Source organism: Erpetoichthys calabaricus, chromosome 14, assembly GCF_900747795.2.
Source record: "Erpetoichthys calabaricus chromosome 14, fErpCal1.3, whole genome shotgun sequence".
Classification (NCBI taxonomy): domain Eukaryota; kingdom Metazoa; phylum Chordata; class Cladistia; order Polypteriformes; family Polypteridae; genus Erpetoichthys; species Erpetoichthys calabaricus.
Genome location: NC_041407.2, coordinates 91,910,602 through 91,928,083, shown reverse-complemented (window position 1 = coordinate 91,928,083; position 17,482 = coordinate 91,910,602). Strand labels below are relative to the sequence as shown.

Here is a 17,482-nt window from a genome sequence, read left to right as displayed (position 1 = left end):
CAACTGGTTCAAATACTCTTTCATTCCAATTAATCTTTCAAATAAGTTCAAAATTAATAAACATCCACAGGCTTAAATCATAGGATCGTAGGTGGCTATTTCACCAATCATCAGTCAAGTTTAAATGTTAAGTTTATTACTTATATCTTATATGTTTGATCAAATGTTTCACCACAAGTAATATGCTCTTTGTTATATTTTATTTTTTGTACCAACTTTACGTTTGTTGGCTGTGTTCTTTGTTGATGTGTTTTAATGTTACATCATTGTATCGGCCGTCAAGGCAAATTTCCGTCATGAAATAATAAAATGTAATTAAATTTACATTTCGGTACCTCTTCCATGATATGTTGTTTCCACGTTAAAATCTATTATGAAAAGTCATTACTAAAAACTTAAATACTTCCATCCATTCGATAAGGCGGTAAAAGATTCTTATTTAAAGTAGTTTACCGTTGTGTAAAACAAATGGCAACTGTTTCAGAAGCTGTCAATTTAAACCCTACCCCGCCACATACATTTGAGTTCTCTTCACCGATACTGCGGGTTGTACTTTTTCTATGGGGGTATCAAAATTTCTTCCTCGTTTCCAAATGCCACAGTCATCTGCAACTAATTATATGTTTACATTTGATACTACTTGCGGTAAATCATTTATCATGTGATAAAACAGGGCTAGTTCTAACCCGCGATACGCCATTCCCTACTGAAAAATCCACGAGTACCTGACTGCAGTGTGAATGGTCCGGCCAGTAACAGAAAAGCACGAGCTGTCAAGCCCCGCCTAAACCTAAAAAATCTGCATTCTGCAGCCGTTTAGTGAACGACGGTCCATACCACGTGATGGAATCAACGGCGCCTGCCATGTCACGTGATTCTCCTCTCACGTGATCCACGCATCTCCAGGAAGTCGTACTGTTCGTTGTTTCTTCCAGTTTTATTTTTCGTTATGTTCGTTAACGCTGTTTGGTCGCTTCTTGGTTGGTGGGTTTTAGTGTGCACCGCGAAGCCGGCTTGGAAGGAAAATGCCACCGTACCTCTAGTGCTGTGGCATGGAATGGGTGAGTGTTTGCCCTATAAAGCATCAGATGAAGCGTGTTGTGATAGGATGGGTTCATCAAATCCTTTGAAAGACAGTGACTCGAGTTTTTTTTTTTTTTTTTTGAGAAACAGCATGTTTTATTAAACGTGCATGAGTCCCAGTGGGCTTTTCTCAATCTTAACCTTAAATTGGTGGAGCTGTTTACGTATATAATGGCTATACTTCATACGCAACAGGAAGAAGTGAAAATGCACAGGCAGAATTCCCCTGGCTGGTCCTTGCTGCCACGTTCTTTCCGCGTTCCTTGATGTTGTCAACGTCTTCCAGTACTTAACTTTATTGTTGACAGGTTACGCAGTCTACAAATATTTATTCGGTTTTTCCCTCCCCTAACAGGTGACAGTTGCTGTAACCCCCTCAGTATGGGAGCCATCAAAAAGATGGTGGAGGTGGAGATTCCAGGGATTTATGTGCTGTCTCTGGAGATTGGAAACAACATTGCTGAGGTTAGTACTTTAAGCTGCAACATTGCTCACTTGTTTAATGAAGTACATTCAATAATTATGTCCTCTGCCACACACTTTAGGATGCAGAAAATAGTTTCTTCATGAACACTAACGATCAAGTGACAATGGCATGTGACAAGATTTCCAAGGATCCAAACCTACAAGCAGGATACAATGCCATGGGCTTTTCCCAAGGGGGGCAGTTTTTGTGAGTCAAGAGTAGAAACAGTTGGATGGATGTGTCCCCATTTAGTCGTCACTATGCACTTAATCACACAAACTGTCTTTGCAGGAGAGCTGTGGTTCAGAGATGTCCATCTCCACCAATGAAGAATCTTATTTCAGTTGGGGGACAACATCAAGGTAATAGAGCAAATTGTGACTCTTGGTGAAATCAGTTGAGCAAGACTATCAAAATGACAGTTACTTTATTTTTTTAAGGTGTGTATGGTTTGCCACACTGCCCTGGTCATAGTGTAGCCATCTGTAACTGGATCAGAAAAATGCTTAACACAGGAGCATACAGCAAATTGGTACAAGATCAGTAAGTGCTTCTTCAAGACTTTGTGAGATCTGTTAGATTTACAGGACGAGTTAAAGATTTATAAAAAACCTGATTCAATGTATGTTTTTCATCTAAAGGTTTGTACTTACATACTTAAAATTCTAAGACATAAATGTTGTGAGCTTGATCCCTAAATGTGAATTTCTATCAAAACTCTAGAATTTTAGCTTTAAAAACATTTTTGAAATGTTCCCCGACAAGACATTTTCATTTAGAACTTTATTGAAATTCATAGCTGGAAAGTGTTAACCACCATCACTATACACTCACTGAACAAATCATTAGGAACGCCTGTCCATCTGTTTATCCATAATAAATGGATGTAAATAAGTAAATATCTATTCAGCCAATCATGTGGCAGCAGCACAATGAATACAATCATGCAGGTACAGGTCAGGAGCTTCAGTTAATGTTTACAGCCAATGGCCTGAATATTTGTCCATTATACATATGGCGTAAAAGAAAATAAAATGCTTCTACTAATTACAAGCTGTCATATTGTTTAAGTTTCTTCTGTAATATACCTATCTGAAACCAAGTTTAATTAAAAAAGTAGTTTTCACCATTTCTGTAACAACAAAAACATGTATATATATTCTCATACAATCAATTAACTGATAATGACAATTCAACACTGCTGAAATGTAAACATACATGTTCTTAAAAGTTTTAATTATTTTAAATCATTAATTGCACTACATCTTTTTGCTGTTAAAATATACATATGCTATATTTACAGGTGTGGTTTTTGTCCTTCAGTGTATCAGCTAGACATTGTAATTCTTCAGGGGTAATTATTAAATATGGATTACCATTTTAATTATGTAGTACTTGTTTCTTACCAAAACGTATGCTGTATTGACACACGGCAACAAATAATAAACTCCGTACAAGTCATTAAGAAAAGTCTACTGTTTACTAAGCAGCAGTTTCAAATTTATCTTTATCTTTTCTTTTTGCAATTAAAAGTGTAAGCTTTTGTATTTTAAACAAGCTCGCTGTCCAAACTCAAGCGATATCCATTTTAATTTAAAGGAAAAATTAAAGGTATGAATTCCTTAAAGTAGCTTTTCTTGCCGTTTGTCTATTGCACAGGATGACTTTTCTGATCTAATTTTTTTCAGTTTATTACTTCACTTTTTTATAACGTATAGGCTAACTAGGAGGCTTACCCCCTGCTCGCCAACACCCCTTTTCTGTGCTACACACCAGCCACTTTGCGTCTCTGCCACTTGCGTTGTGAAGAGGTGGGCTAAACGCACCCCAGGGAGACACGGTTGCTTCTCCGAAACCCCCTCTTAAATGGTGATACAATGGGAAACAAATATTTATTTATTTATTTATTTTTATTTTTTTTAAACCTCCTCTTTGCTCAATCAGCTGCTGGCTTGCTGCTGCTGCAGTGCCGTGTGATCAGCATCTCGTGCAGCGCTTTGAACATTTAAAAACCTGTACAGCAGCTGTCTTTGTCATCTACTCTTTGTCTTTTATTTCCGGACCTGGCGTGGTTAAATCTCTTGGCACAAACTCTCGTCCCCTGGGACGTGAGTTCTTGATATTTTTTAGTTTAGAATTTAAAATTGGAATAAGAATCTGAAAATCTAACAACATCACATTAAAGTTTGATAAATTCTGAAAGGAGTGATACCAAACATACAGTATGTACAGTATACAGTGCATCCGGAAAGTATTCACAGCGCATCACTTTTTCCACATTTTGTTATGTTACAGCCTTATTCCAAAATGGATTAAATTCATTTTTTCTCTCAGAATTCTATACACAACACCCCATAATGACAATGTGAAAAAAAAGTTTACTTGAGGTTTTTGCAAATTTATTAAAAATAAAAACATTGAGAAAGCACATGTACATAAGTATTCACAGCCTTTGCCATGAAACTCAAAATTGAGCTCAGGTGCATCCTGTTTCCCCTGATCATCCTTGAGATGTTTCTGCAGCTTAATTCGAGTACCCCTGTGGTAAATTCAGTTGACTGGACATGATTTGGAAAGGCACACACCTGTCTATATAAGGTCCCACAGTTGACAGTTCATGTCAGAGCACAAACCAAGCATGAAGTCAAAGGAATTGTCTGTAGACCTCCGAGACAGGATTGTCTCGAGGCACAAATCTGGGGAAGGTTACAGAAAAATTTCTGCTGCTTTGAAGGTCCCAATGAGCACAGTGGCCTCCATCATCCGTAAGTGGAAGAAGTTAGAAACCACCAGGACTCTTCCTAGAGCTGGCCGGCCATCTAAACTGAGCGATTGGGGGAGAAAGGCCTTAGTCAGGGAGGTGACCAAGAACCCGATGGTCACTCTGTCAGAGCTCCAGAGGTCCTCTGTGGAGAGAGGAGAACCTTCCAGAAGGACAACCATCTCTGCAGCAATCCACCAATCAGGCCTGTATGGTAGAGTGGCCAGACGGAAGCCACTCCTTAGTAAAAGGCACATGGCAGCCCACCTGGAGTTTGCCAAAAGGCACCTGAAGGACTCTCAGACCATGAGAAAGAAAATTCTGTGGTCTGATGAGACAAAGATTGAACTCTTTGGTGTGAATGCCGGGCGTCACGTTTGGAGGAAACCAGGCACCATCCCTACAGTGAAGCATGGTGGTGGCAGCATCAGGCTGTGGGGATATTTTTCAGAGGCAGGAACTGGGAGACTAGTCAGGATAAAGGGAAAGATGACTGCAGCAATGTACAGAGCCCAGACTTGAATCTGATTGAATATCTCTGGAGAGATCTTAAAATGGCTGTGCACCGACGCTTCCCACCCAACCTGATGGAGCTTGAGAGGTGCTGCAAAGAGGAATGGGCGAAACTAGCCAAGGATAGGTGGGCCAAGCTTGTGGCATCATATTCAACAAGACTTGAGGCTGTAATTGCTGCCAAAGGTGCATCGACAAAGTATTGAGCCAATGCTGTGAATACTTATGTACATGGGATTTCTCAATTTTTTTATTTTTAATAAATTTGCAAAAACCTCAAGTAAACTTTTTTTCACATTGTCAATATGGGGTGTTGTGTGCAGAATTCTGAGGAAAAAAATGAATTGAATCCATTTTGGAATAAGGCTGTAACATCACAAAATGTGGAAAAAGTGATGCGCTGTGAATACTTTCCTGATGCAGTGTGTGTAGGTTTTAAAAGAAGACCTATTTAAAGCATGACAAAAAACGTCACATAAAATCGTTGCACTTTTAGGCTTAGGATTTTATATATAGAGTAGATGTATCAATTACTTCTTGTTCACTGATAAAACAAGCTGCCAATCACTGCTCTTTGTTCACACAGCAGGAAGTTTGCTGCAAAAGGAAAAAAAAATGACAGGGCAAGCTTAACTACCGTATTACCTCGCATAAAGGAGCACAGCAACTAAATAACCATAATGCTAAGAAAAGCAGAAGCTCAAAATATAGGATTTGGTGATTGGCTTTTTTTACTGATCATCGAATCAAGCCTTTGTTTTTTGTGAAAATCATCCAGTTGCCATCAGCAGACAATCGATCAGAACATCCCTACTGGTTTGTGACTGACAAGTTCAGATTGCTTCTTTAATCAATCTACTCCATTGTTTTTCAGCTTGGTCCAAGCTCAGTACTGGCATGACCCACTAAATGAAGAGCTGTATCAGCAGCACAGCCTTTTCCTTGCTGACATTAACCAAGAGAGGGTAAGCATGGAAATAAAATTGATTGGATTCATTCTGTGAAGTTGGAAGGCAGACATCTCCGCTATGTAGTATTTGCTTATTCATATCAATGTCACAAGCAGTCATGTACATTCAGTCAGCCACAGTAGAATTAATAAACATTTGTTTTGATTATTTTTCACAAGAGTGTGAATGAGACCTACAAGAAGAACCTACAGGCACTGGAAAAGTTAGTGATGGTGAAGTTTTTAAAGGATTCAATGGTGGAACCTGTTGTGTCAGAGGTGATGGATCTTATGTTAATTCTTGCTTTCACTTGATAACTTTAGACAAAGATTTGTAGCTACAGGTGGCACACTGTGTCAGACAAAAATAGCAGTGACATTACAGTGTTGGAACTGATTGTCACCTATGATGAAAATTGCTTTCATTGCAGTGGTTTGGATTCTACAAGCCTGGTCAAGCAAAAGAAACCGAATCTTTACAAGAGAGTGCATTATACAAAGAGGTAAGCTGTTTTCTTACCAGCTTTTCCAAAAACATAGCGCTGTGGGAATACATTCATTTTAATGACATGCTTTATTCTATTGAAATCGGACTGTGTTGGCACATACGGTACTTGTTCAATCTGCTGTGTGGAGTATGACAGGTCATATGTCATCTAAAGTGACAAACAATAAAAGGTCAATCATCTCACAAAGTGTATTATCTTTATTTAGGATCGTCTAGGCCTACAGGCAATGGACAAGGCTGGCAAGTTGGTGTTCTTGACCTCAGACGGTGATCATCTTCAGTTTACTGACGAGTGGTTCAAAAACAACATTCTGCCATACCTGCATTGAGCTGGGACTCATGATCGCTTGCAGTGCTAAAATAAATGGCTTTCCTGACCCCCTTCTTCATCTACTGCACAGATCAGGAAATTGTAGGAGATTAGAGGACCAGCCAGCTTTGCCATCCAAGAAGTGCACACTTACTGTCTTGAGCGAGCCCCTGGATTATTGGAAGGTGGTGCAAATGCAAGGGGCTACATGGGCCTGGGTAAAAAAAGCCTGCTGACTGGGGGTAAACTGAAGGACCTTATAGAGAAGCTAAGCTAACTTTTAAATGAAAATTTTTTTAAAATCTAATTTAAAATCCTACTAACCTTAATGACAACGTGAATCTGTTTCTGCTAAGTTTTATATTGTTTACAAACAAAAATGAAAATTAAATAAGCTTCTTGCTTTTGATTGGGTTCTTTTCTGTTTTGTATTTAACTACTGCAGTAAACAAATTGTAATGTGTGGTAAATGTAAGCAGTAATCAGCACCTCACTGTCATTTACACTTTAAATGGTTGTGCAGACATTTTTGCTATAGTTACAAATTCACACATACGTTGGATTTGAGCATTCAGATCCCCTCACTTTTTGCGCACTTCATTGTGTTGTAGTCAAGTTGGGGAGCATGCACTGGTAAAATGCGTTGCCGCACCCACTATATGACAAAACAACTTGGGATCCCGGTTTGCAACCCTCCAGGCAGACATGTGGTCCGCTCCCAACCCTCTATCTGCCACACCCAGGTGTTACGTGGGCGACCCCTTGGCCTGGTCCAGCCTCTCAGGTCCCCGACAATGAGAATCTTATGAGCCGGATCACCCTCAGGGAAACGCGCCACATGGCCACAGTGCCGTAACTGACGCTCCCTCACAATACAGGTAATGTGCCTCATTCGGGACTCCATGAGCAACCGCTCATTCGACACAAAGTCAAACCAGCGGTACCCAAGGATTTTCAGGAGAGACACAGTACAGAAGGAGTCCAGTCTTCATCTCAGGTCACTGGATAGCGTCCATGTCTCGTAACCATATAGCAAGACAGGAAGCACCAGGACTCTAAAGACTTGGACCTTCGTCCTTTTGCATAGATATTGGGATCGCCACACACCCCTTTCCAGCGATCTCATGACACCCCTTGCTCTCCCAATTTGTCTACTGGCTTCATAGGAAGAGTCACCAGAGACATGAATGTGGCTGCCAAGGTAAGTAAACCTCTCGACGAGGTCGACAGTCTCTCCGCAGACAGACACACTGCTGATGGCTGTGCCCAAGAGGTCATTAAAGGCCTGAAACTTGGTTTTTATCAGTCGCAAGCCCAGACACTCAGACTTCTCGCTCAGTCAAGTGCCCCGATCAGAGCCTCATTGACTCCGCGAAGATCACAGCATCATCAGCAAAGTCAAGATCCGTGAATCTTTCTTCACCAACAGATGCCCCACAGCCGCTAGACCCCACGACCTTGCCCAACACCCCGTCCATACAAGCACTGAACAGAGTAGGAGCAAAAACAAACCCCAGAATCAACTGGGAAAAACATGGAGGTCCTGTCTCCACTCTGCACAGCACTCACAGTACCATGATATCCAGCAACCTCAAGGGGATCCCACAAACCCTCAGGATGTCCTGCAGGGCAGCTTGATCAACTGAGTCGAATGCTTTGCAAAAATTGACAAAGGCTGCAAAGAAACTGCCGATATTCGCGTTTGCGCTCCATGAGGACCCTCAGTGCCAGGATGTGGTCGATGGTAGACTGCTTAGGCGTAAAACTAGACTGTTCCAGTCACTGGTAGGTGAGCAAGTGATCACGGATCCTATTGAGGATGACTCTAGCAAGGACCTTACCCGGCACCGAGAGCAGTGTTATCCCCCTGTAGTTGCTGCAATCCAGGCAATCCGCCCTTCCCTTTCCAGATAGGGATGACAAGTCCCGTTTTCCAGTCAGTTGGGATGATGCCAGTCTGCCAAATGGAAGCAAAGATTGCTTGCAATGCCAGGGGGACAGTCTTATCACCAGCCTGGAGAAGTTCATCCCAGATACCACAGATCCCTGCAGCCTTCCCAATACCCCCCCCACCCCCCCCCCCACCCAACCTCAGCTGGTTCACCACCTGTGCAAACTCAGTGAGACTGGGTGGTTCACAGCCAATTGGAGGATCAGCCTCACGAACCGTGAACCCAGAGATATCCAACATCCTAGCCGGAGGATCAGCTTTGAACAACTGCTCAAAATAGCCAGTCTAGCAGGTCACAACTGCAGTGTCATCCGTAAGGACCATTCCATCAGCTGCTGTGGCTGCAACTCTCCGAGGAACAGATTTGGATGTGCGTAATGCTTCGATTCCTCTGTAAGCAGGACGTGGGTCGCTAGACCACAGATGGTGTGTCACTTGCTCACAGATTCCTCTAACAAACACCTCTTTATCTGTCCTCAAAGCCCTCACAGCCGTCCTTCTTAGTTCCCGGTATAGACCAGAACTGCCACTGAGCCGTGCGCTGCGACTCCTCTCAATGATATCCAGGGTGCCCTACAAGATAAAACACCTCCTTCTGGGGACACTGGGAACACCAACACAACCCTTAGCAACCTTCAGGGTCTTGTCACGGAAGGTCTCCCACATCACATTAGGATCAGCAGTCGTACCCAAATCTGAAAGTTCCTCACACAAACTACGTGCAAACTCATTAGAAACAGCCTGGTCTTGGAGTCTGTGTTGTAGATTTAATTTATTTTAAATGGAGAAATATGCCATTTTTGTCCTTCAATCTTCACTGAGTAACACATGATGACAAAGTGAAAACATGTTTTCAAAAAAGGTTGCAAAACTTAATTAAAAATCAAAATGTGAAATCTCTCATTCACATAAGTATTCAGACTGTTAATTCAGTGCTTTGTGAAAGCCCCTTTGGCAGCAATTCCAGCTCTAAGTCTTCTTGGGGAAAGTCTCTACAAGCTTTGCACCCCTGGATTTGGGCATCTAATCCCATTTTTCCTGACGGATCCTCTCAAGCTCCGTTAGATTGGATGAAAAGTGTCTGTAAACTGCCATTGACGGGTCTCACCACAGATGTTCTATGAGGTTTAATTTTGGCCTTTGGCCACTCAAAGACACTCGGAGGCTTGTCCTGAGGGCACTCCAGCATTGTCTTGGCTGCATGTTTTAATCATTATCGTGCTGAAAGGTGAACCATCGCGTAGGTCTGAGGTCACATACATGCTTCAGCAAGGTTTTCTTCCAGGACTTCTCTCTGTTTGGCTGCATTCATGCTTCCCTCTATTCTGTCCCTGTCACTAAGAAAAAAACCCACAGCATGATGCTGCCACCACCATGCTTCACCGTAGGGATGGTATTAAGTAGATAATGAGCACTGCCCGGTCTGCACCAAACATAGTGCTTTGAGTTCTGCATAATGAGTTCATTTTTTTTTCAACAAACCAGACAATCTTTTTCTTCATGTTCTCAAAGTCCAAGCAGGCTAAGCCTTTTACTCAAGAGGGGCTCCTGTCTAGCCACCCTACTATAAATGCCTGATTGAATGAGTGCAGCAGGGTGGTTGTAGATTTTTCCAGCAAATCCATCACTAAAGTTATCAGAGCTAGTGGCAAAGTTTTTGCACTCCATTGGGGTATCACCAGAAGTTTAGTACAGGCAACTCACTTTGGAAAGTTTTACAGTTCTTCTTTTTTCTACTGCTAATAAAACCAAAAGTTTTGTTTGTTTGTCGGGACGTCATTCACACTTATCTTCCCATGTTCACATTTCCAACCAGCAGGACGGACCTACACAAATGGTATGGTAAACTCAGTAATTTACTAGTCATTAGCCTACCGTTCACATCACATGCGTTGAGTGGTGGAGATTAATAAAATTTTAAGTTAAATGTTATTTTGTAAACTTTGTTAGGTAGACGTATGCTGTAAAATCGCCATCCATCTTTTCCAAATAAGTTTTACATATTACAGTACCTCTTAGAGTGATAAGTAACACTGGTGATTTTGTTGTGTAGGTTTATAATTAATTGAAATTAAAATTGATGTATGTTAAAATGCACATATAATGCTTATGCTAATTTTTAACTGTAAAAAGTAATAATTTAAAAAGCTAATGATCAAAGTGGTTGAGCATAGGGTACCTGAACCCCTATATATGGTAAGGCACCTAGTGGTGATGACTTGAAGAGCTGTTTGATCACAGTAGCCACTGATCTTTGTTGTGATAGACTCCCGGTTTTCATCCAGTACAACATCTTGCAGCCCTGCACCAGATTAAACAGATTCTATAAGAAATTTATAAGAATAAACCAGAGCGTAACCGAGTCAAACTACTATTCAGAACATTAGGTTAACTAAAACAGGGATTCTCAAGTTCAGTCCTGGGAACCCCTGAGGCTGCAGATTTTTGCCACAATCCACTTCTTCTCTTAAATGAACTCATACCTTAATGAAGCGAGCTGTTATTTCCCAGTTTTTATGGGGTTTTTTGCATCCCTCCAGTTATGCTGCATTCTGATATATGAATTCATATGTGTTAAATGGGTAAGAATTCATTTTTTTTCTTCTTCATTATTTATATTTTTTATAAGCACACACATGGGTAACACTGAAGAAGCTGCTCCTTTCAGAGTCATTTGCAGTGGTATTTGTCGTACTCATCATTAACTAACTGTATTCTGATAAAAATTCTGTACACTCCACGGAAAAAGTGAATTTAAAAAATAAAAAGCATTTAGATATACAGAAAAATATAAATGTCTTAATGCCCTCTAAGTGTAAATCTGACACTGCAGCAGTTTTCGAAATGCATAATGAAAGGATGAAAAGGGTCAGCTAATTAAACAATTAAAGGTAAAACATGACTGACTAAGAAACTGTTTGGAACAAAAACTTGCAGCCGCAGGAGGTACCCATGACTGAACTCGACAACCACCGAACTAACATATAACTTGGTGGCCATTACTCCTTAAGCCATGCTGTTTATTTATTTATTTTAATCCCGACTGTTCCACTTTAGATAACGGGTGAAATAGCTACAAAAACAGGTATATAATTTGAGAGATTTCTGCAAAGTGTAGCAAAATTAAAATTCAAACTATTAAATACAAAAATATTATTCCGTGTTAATGGTGTTTTTATTAATTAGTTGTTATTTTGCCTTGGGGTATTTATAGGCGAAGGACCCCCGCTGGCTATTTTGAGCTCTCCCATTACCTTAAAAGGCTCGGTCACGTTTAGTTTACTTCAGAATTGTCGATTGCGGGTTAGGTGAGGCTCATACATTTATTTATGACAAAGAGTTATCAAAGTTTGGTTGATGTGACATTAATGTATTTTAAGAGGTTGGAGTTTGACAGCTTTCATCTTATGTGATTCGTTTTATGACATTATTGTGACATGTGTGATAACAAAAGTAAAAGAGGCTTTACAATATAGCTATCTTCTCTTTTGAAGCATTCCAGGGCGGAGTCGCATATAGGGTGCCGTTTTTGCTGCTGTCGCTTCTAAGGTATGAGCTTCGAATGATGAGAAGACGATTCTAAAAGTCTTTCAGGCAACACTGTAGCCACGTCCATACACTAATTGACTTCTGTGTATACGAGCATCTTAAGTAACTCGCCGCAACTGGCATTTACGGCTGTCTTAATCGATAAGGTGGAACACTCAAGTATGTTATTCAGTTGCGAGAACTGGTGGCGCTGGAGGAAGCGAGACTACCCAAGCAATAAACCTTTTCCTGTCAATGGCTGTCACACGGCTGCTTGATTATTTTTCATTTCTTCTCACTTATTACCGAAGTTAATTTTGTAGTGAAATAATTGAGATATGCCTTGTGATGAACCCGGCTTCACCTCTTTTTACTACTCGGATGCATTTCCCTTTGAAAGACATTACCTTGTACATAAAGTAGATGTTTTACAGTTCCGAGAACTAAGGGCTTAGGTCCTGCATTAGTTATAAATTAAACCAGTCACTTGCATTGGTGGAGGGGGCAGATAAACAAGAGCTCCATCTGAAATAATATTAAGCAAAAAGTGTCTCATTTGAAGAGTTTCTTCAACAAAAGGGACTGAGCTCATTCAGTGAGCCACATATCTAACACAGCTTTTCCTCTTATACCCTGAGTATCAATCTTGTAAGCTATTTCCTTTACAGGATCTGCACAGCTTGCTCCAGATTTAAAATTGTATAAAAACTGGCTGTGTTGTAACCTATGTGGTCTCACTACAGAATAAAGAGAAAGCCAGCAGTGATCTATTTTTTCAAACAGAAAAAATATGTACCCTTTAAAATCATTAGACTATTAATATGTGGTAGCATGATGCCTCACATCCACACAGTCTCCGGATCAAATGCTGGTGTCATCAATATGTGGAGGCTGTGGGCTTTTGTTTGGTGTCTCGTATGGCTTTTGGTTCCTGCAGGTTGACTGGGGATTTTAAATGAGACCTACATGAGTGAATATGCCTGACATGTCCAGAACTGCTATTTTCCTTGTTTCTCGCACAGAGCATTAGTAACAAATAATTGTTTCTGTGGGCTGCAAGGGGTTGAAAATGTGCCATTCCTTTATGTGGATATGACTGGAAAGAATTGTGCTGATGGTTATGAAGCTAAACTTCTTTATATTAAATGTATATTTGTGTTAGGACATAAACCTATAGATGTTCGTGATGATGATTATTATGGCTAACTGGAAGCCGGCATTAAACATGTTCCATGAGAGACATTAATCCATTTCGCAAAGCTAGCATGGGTCTTGGACATACATCCCAAGAGAAGGCACTTAAGTCCACATTCATAATTCTTGATGAGAAAACATCTATTATAGGTTTATAAAGTCATTATAGTGACATTTACAGAGAACAATGAAATTTTTACTTGCATATGTTAATCAACATGCAACACATTGCCACTCTCAGGTGCCATGATTATAGGAGTCTTGTAGAAAGTAACCAATGGCAATACTTGAGTAAACATAGTTACCTTATAGAAAATGACTCAAGTAAATGTTGCCAATGAGAAAACCACCCAAGTAGATTTTTCAAACTACCACCCATTATCCAACCCGCTATATCCTAACTACAGGGTCACGGGGGTCTGCTGGAGCCAATCCCAGCCAACATAGGGCACAAGGCAGGAAACAACCCCGGGCAGGGTGCCAGACCACTGCAGGGCACACACACCAAGCACACACTAGGGACAGTTTAGGATCGCCAATGCACCTAACCTGCATGTCTTTGGACTGTGGGAGGAAACCGGAGTACCCGGAGGAAACCCACGCAGACACTGGGAGAACATGCAAACTCCACGCAGGGAGGACCCGGGAAGCGAACCCAGGTCTCCTAACTGCGAGGCAGCAGTGCTAGTCACTGCGCCACCGTGCCGCCCTTTTCAAACTATCCAATGTTAAATGTACTTAAGTATAAAAAGTACAAGTCAATATAGAATCTCCCTTTCTCTCTTTACTTTATACTATATATACTTTAAAACATTTATACAAAAATAAAATAATTCAGACTACCCTCCTTTTTGCTTGTGAGTTGTATTACATTCACTAAAGTACGAGTCAAGTAACTGCAGCCTGACGCAGTGACATTCAGTGTGAGCAGACATCTTAATGATTAGGTCTTAAGAAGGAGCTATCCAGAGAATCCTGTCATAAAGCGAACTTTCATAACACAAACACTTAATTACAGATAATTTAAATAAAAAACATTTTTAACCTTTCCCTGACCCAATAAATGACCCTTCTTTTTGCTTAGATAATAACAAACTTTAAAATTGACAGAATTACTTTAATAAACTCAGTAGCATCAAAGCAAACCCTACTAAGGCATTGTCTTTCATTTAATAATGTTTAATAAAGCGCTGTAACTAGAATTTATCACTTCTGTTTTCTCAATCAAAGGAATGGCCTTTCAGTTTTCCCCAATATTTCAAAAGCACAATCTGTTTTGGATTTGGGATGCCCAGCATAATGTGAGAAGATGCTCAACTGTCCTCTTGGGCATCTTAAATATATATTTACTGTATACAGTATATAAAGACACTAAGAGGTCCACTACCTATGTCTAATTAATTTGTTATGGTCTTAATACACACGTCTAACTGACAAAGAGGTGGTTTATACATAACGAGCAAGCAACACACATGACAAGTTGAGTGAATCTCAGTATGTGAACATACAAGGGCGCCTCACTACAACTGGAGGGCGTGAAAACCGTGTCTGAGCACAGCAGCACCAACTGTTGAAATGAAATAACTGAGGCTGGGATTGCGCGTCTCCAACGTCCAGCTGCAAGGCGTACTTGGAAGGACTACATTGATGTTCAGGTCTTAGTGCAAGCGGCATATAATTGAAAATCATCTCAGATTCTTCATATATGAAAATTTTCCTAAAGCAGTTTTTCCCGAAGTGGGGAAGGCCTATATTTTAGATAACTGACTTAAACATTGTGCCAATTTGTATACTCCATTTGTATTTTGGTTTAATATTGCAGTAATGAATGTGTCTATTATTATTATTATTATTTTTAGAATAAACATAGCCATTTACATTTAAAAATGTAGTGAAATAAAAGTGAAACATTCTTTAAACATACTTCAGCATAGTAACAATGTATTTACAACACAGGTAGTGAGTATAACAAACTTACCTCAAAACTTCAATCTTCCTCCCCTGAAAAATTCTCAAGACATAGTTGTCATTGGCAGATAAACAAGCAATACAGTCCAGGAATAGCCTGTATACAGTATATTAAAAAGGCTTCAGTTATTCAATGCTTTATACATATCCAACATTAAAACTTATAAACAAATACAATGGGTTAGTAAGTACAAATATATAAGTTCTTGACATGGACTTTTCAAAGTGATTGCAAACTTGGATAGTTAAAAATTCAACCATTTGAAATCAATATATTGTCAACAGATACCTCAGTATCTGAAACATTTTGTTGTCTTCTTCCTCCCCTTCCTCTTCATCTTTTCCCACTCAATATCTGAAACATAATGAATGCAAAAAAATGAATATGAAAAAATAATTAATTTCTGTTAAACAGGCGGGTGCCTTCTAGGTGTGAGCACTGATTACTCATTCTGCTGTCCAACTCAATAACACTCACATTAGGACAAATAATTAACAGTTCTATAAATTGTTGGAAAAGACCTGGCTGTCCACAGGGAACTCACCTAAACACGATGAGAATGTGCAAAGTATGCAGAGAATTAGAAGGCTGTAGACGTAAGCCTTCCATACCAAGGAAAACTCATTCACAGACAACACGCCATCTATACTACAAATATTGTGTATATCTGTACTTCCTATATACATCATCTACACCTTTACACTCCAATATATCTCATACATAGATCTGCACATCTATACCTACATAACATAACAATTAAACTGCTATTGTCATTTACATATACAGTGGTGTGAAAAACTATTTGCCCCCTTCCTGATTTCTTATTCTTTTGCATGTTTGTCACACAAAATGTTTCTGATCATCAAACACATTTAACCATTAGTCAAATATAACACAAGTAAACACAAAATGCAGTTTTTAAATGATGGTTTTTATTATTTAGGGAGAAAAAAAATCCAAACCTACATGGCCCTGTGTGAAAAAGTAATTGCCCCCTTGTTAAAAAATAACCTAACTGTGGTGTATCACACCTGAGTTCAATTTCCATAGCCACCCCCAGGCCTGATTACTGCCACACCTGTTTCAATCAAGAAATCACTTAAATAACTTAATATATATATATATATATATATATATATATATATATATATTGAAGGCTAGGGAAACCCCAAGCATGAACACACAAACACAGTCCCAAGTTCAAATAAAAGATGTTTCATTAAACAAATACCCTGTATAACAATTAAACACTGTTCCTTCTTCTTTCTCTCACCATCTCTCTCCACTGCACTGCTACTCCTCTGGTCGAGAGTTGCCTGTCTCAGGTCCCAGCTCTGACTCACCTGGTCAAGCCAGTGTGGTCTGTTTTATGGAGAACCCAGGAGTACTTCTGCTGGTGTGATGTAATCACTTAGAAGGACTTCCAGAAAATGAAAAAGCCAGGAAGATCCTCCCAGGCAGCATCCTTTATCATTCATTAGGGACCCCTACAGGGCTGCCTGTGGGTGTCCAAACTGGGGCTCTATATGAGGGACACTCCCATTTATTAAAGTGGGGGATGGACTGCTCCCTGTCATGCTCTCCTGCCAGTTCTTGTAATCTTTGGTCACCCCAACCAGGACAAGGACCATAAGGCATCTCAACTGGGTATTGCCCCCATGTAGTCCATCCTTCCATTATGGCATCCCAGCCGGGTAAGAACCCTACCTCCATCCTGGGAGGGATGCCCAGCCGTCCTATATATATATATGTATATATATATATGTATATATATATATATATATACACTGTCACTAACAGATTCACTACATACATCTAATTTGTTATGGTCTTCTTACACACTTCTAACTGACAAAGAGATGCTTTATACATAGCTAATATTCTAAAGTGCAGTCGTTTATGTTTTGATTATGACTGCACAAAGTCCACATGTTATGGTCTTGTTACTTGGCAGTGACTGACTAATAGATAAACACAGTTAGGCTCCATTCTCAACTGTTGCTAAATAGATAATTTAACCAGAGAAAAAATAAGCATGGCACAATGGCTAATGCTGCTGCCGTGCAGCCCCAGAGTCCTGGGTTCATATCACAGTCCAGAGAGTGCCCAAGTGGGGTCTGAAGTTCAGGGACTTGTTAGATAACTTCCCTTGGCACTTTGTTTTTCATGCCAAAAATGTGTAGGATAGGTTATTTGGTATCTTAATTAGCCCAGTGTTTGTGTGCTGTACCACAGACTGGCACCCCATTT

At 40.1% G+C, this 17,482-nt stretch overlaps 1 protein-coding gene across 1 annotated transcript; it reads left to right on the top strand.

Annotated features, from left to right (window-relative positions):
• Positions 1 to 877: 877 nt before the first annotated feature.
• On the top strand, positions 878 to 6,999 carry ppt1 (palmitoyl-protein thioesterase 1 (ceroid-lipofuscinosis, neuronal 1, infantile)). Its single transcript, XM_028819319.2, has 9 exons — positions 878 to 1,061; positions 1,439 to 1,548; positions 1,629 to 1,756; positions 1,841 to 1,911; positions 1,990 to 2,092; positions 5,698 to 5,788; positions 5,953 to 6,051; positions 6,204 to 6,275; positions 6,487 to 6,999. The coding sequence occupies exons 1-9, from the start codon at positions 950 to 952 to the stop codon at positions 6,607 to 6,609; spliced, it is 909 nt and encodes a 302-aa protein (XP_028675152.2). The 5' UTR covers positions 878 to 949; the 3' UTR covers positions 6,610 to 6,999.
• Positions 7,000 to 17,482: the final 10,483 nt, after the last annotated feature.

Coding starts and splice junctions, on each gene's coding strand:
- ppt1 (XM_028819319.2), top strand. CDS start 950: ATGTTCGTTAACGCTGTTTGGTCGCTTCTTGGTTGGTGGGTTTTAGTG. Junction 1,757..1,840: donor TCCCAAGGGGGGCAGTTTTT/GTGAGTCAAGAG, acceptor CTGTCTTTGCAG/GAGAGCTGTGGTTCAGAGAT. Junction 6,276..6,486: donor AGAGTGCATTATACAAAGAG/GTAAGCTGTTTT, acceptor ATCTTTATTTAG/GATCGTCTAGGCCTACAGGC.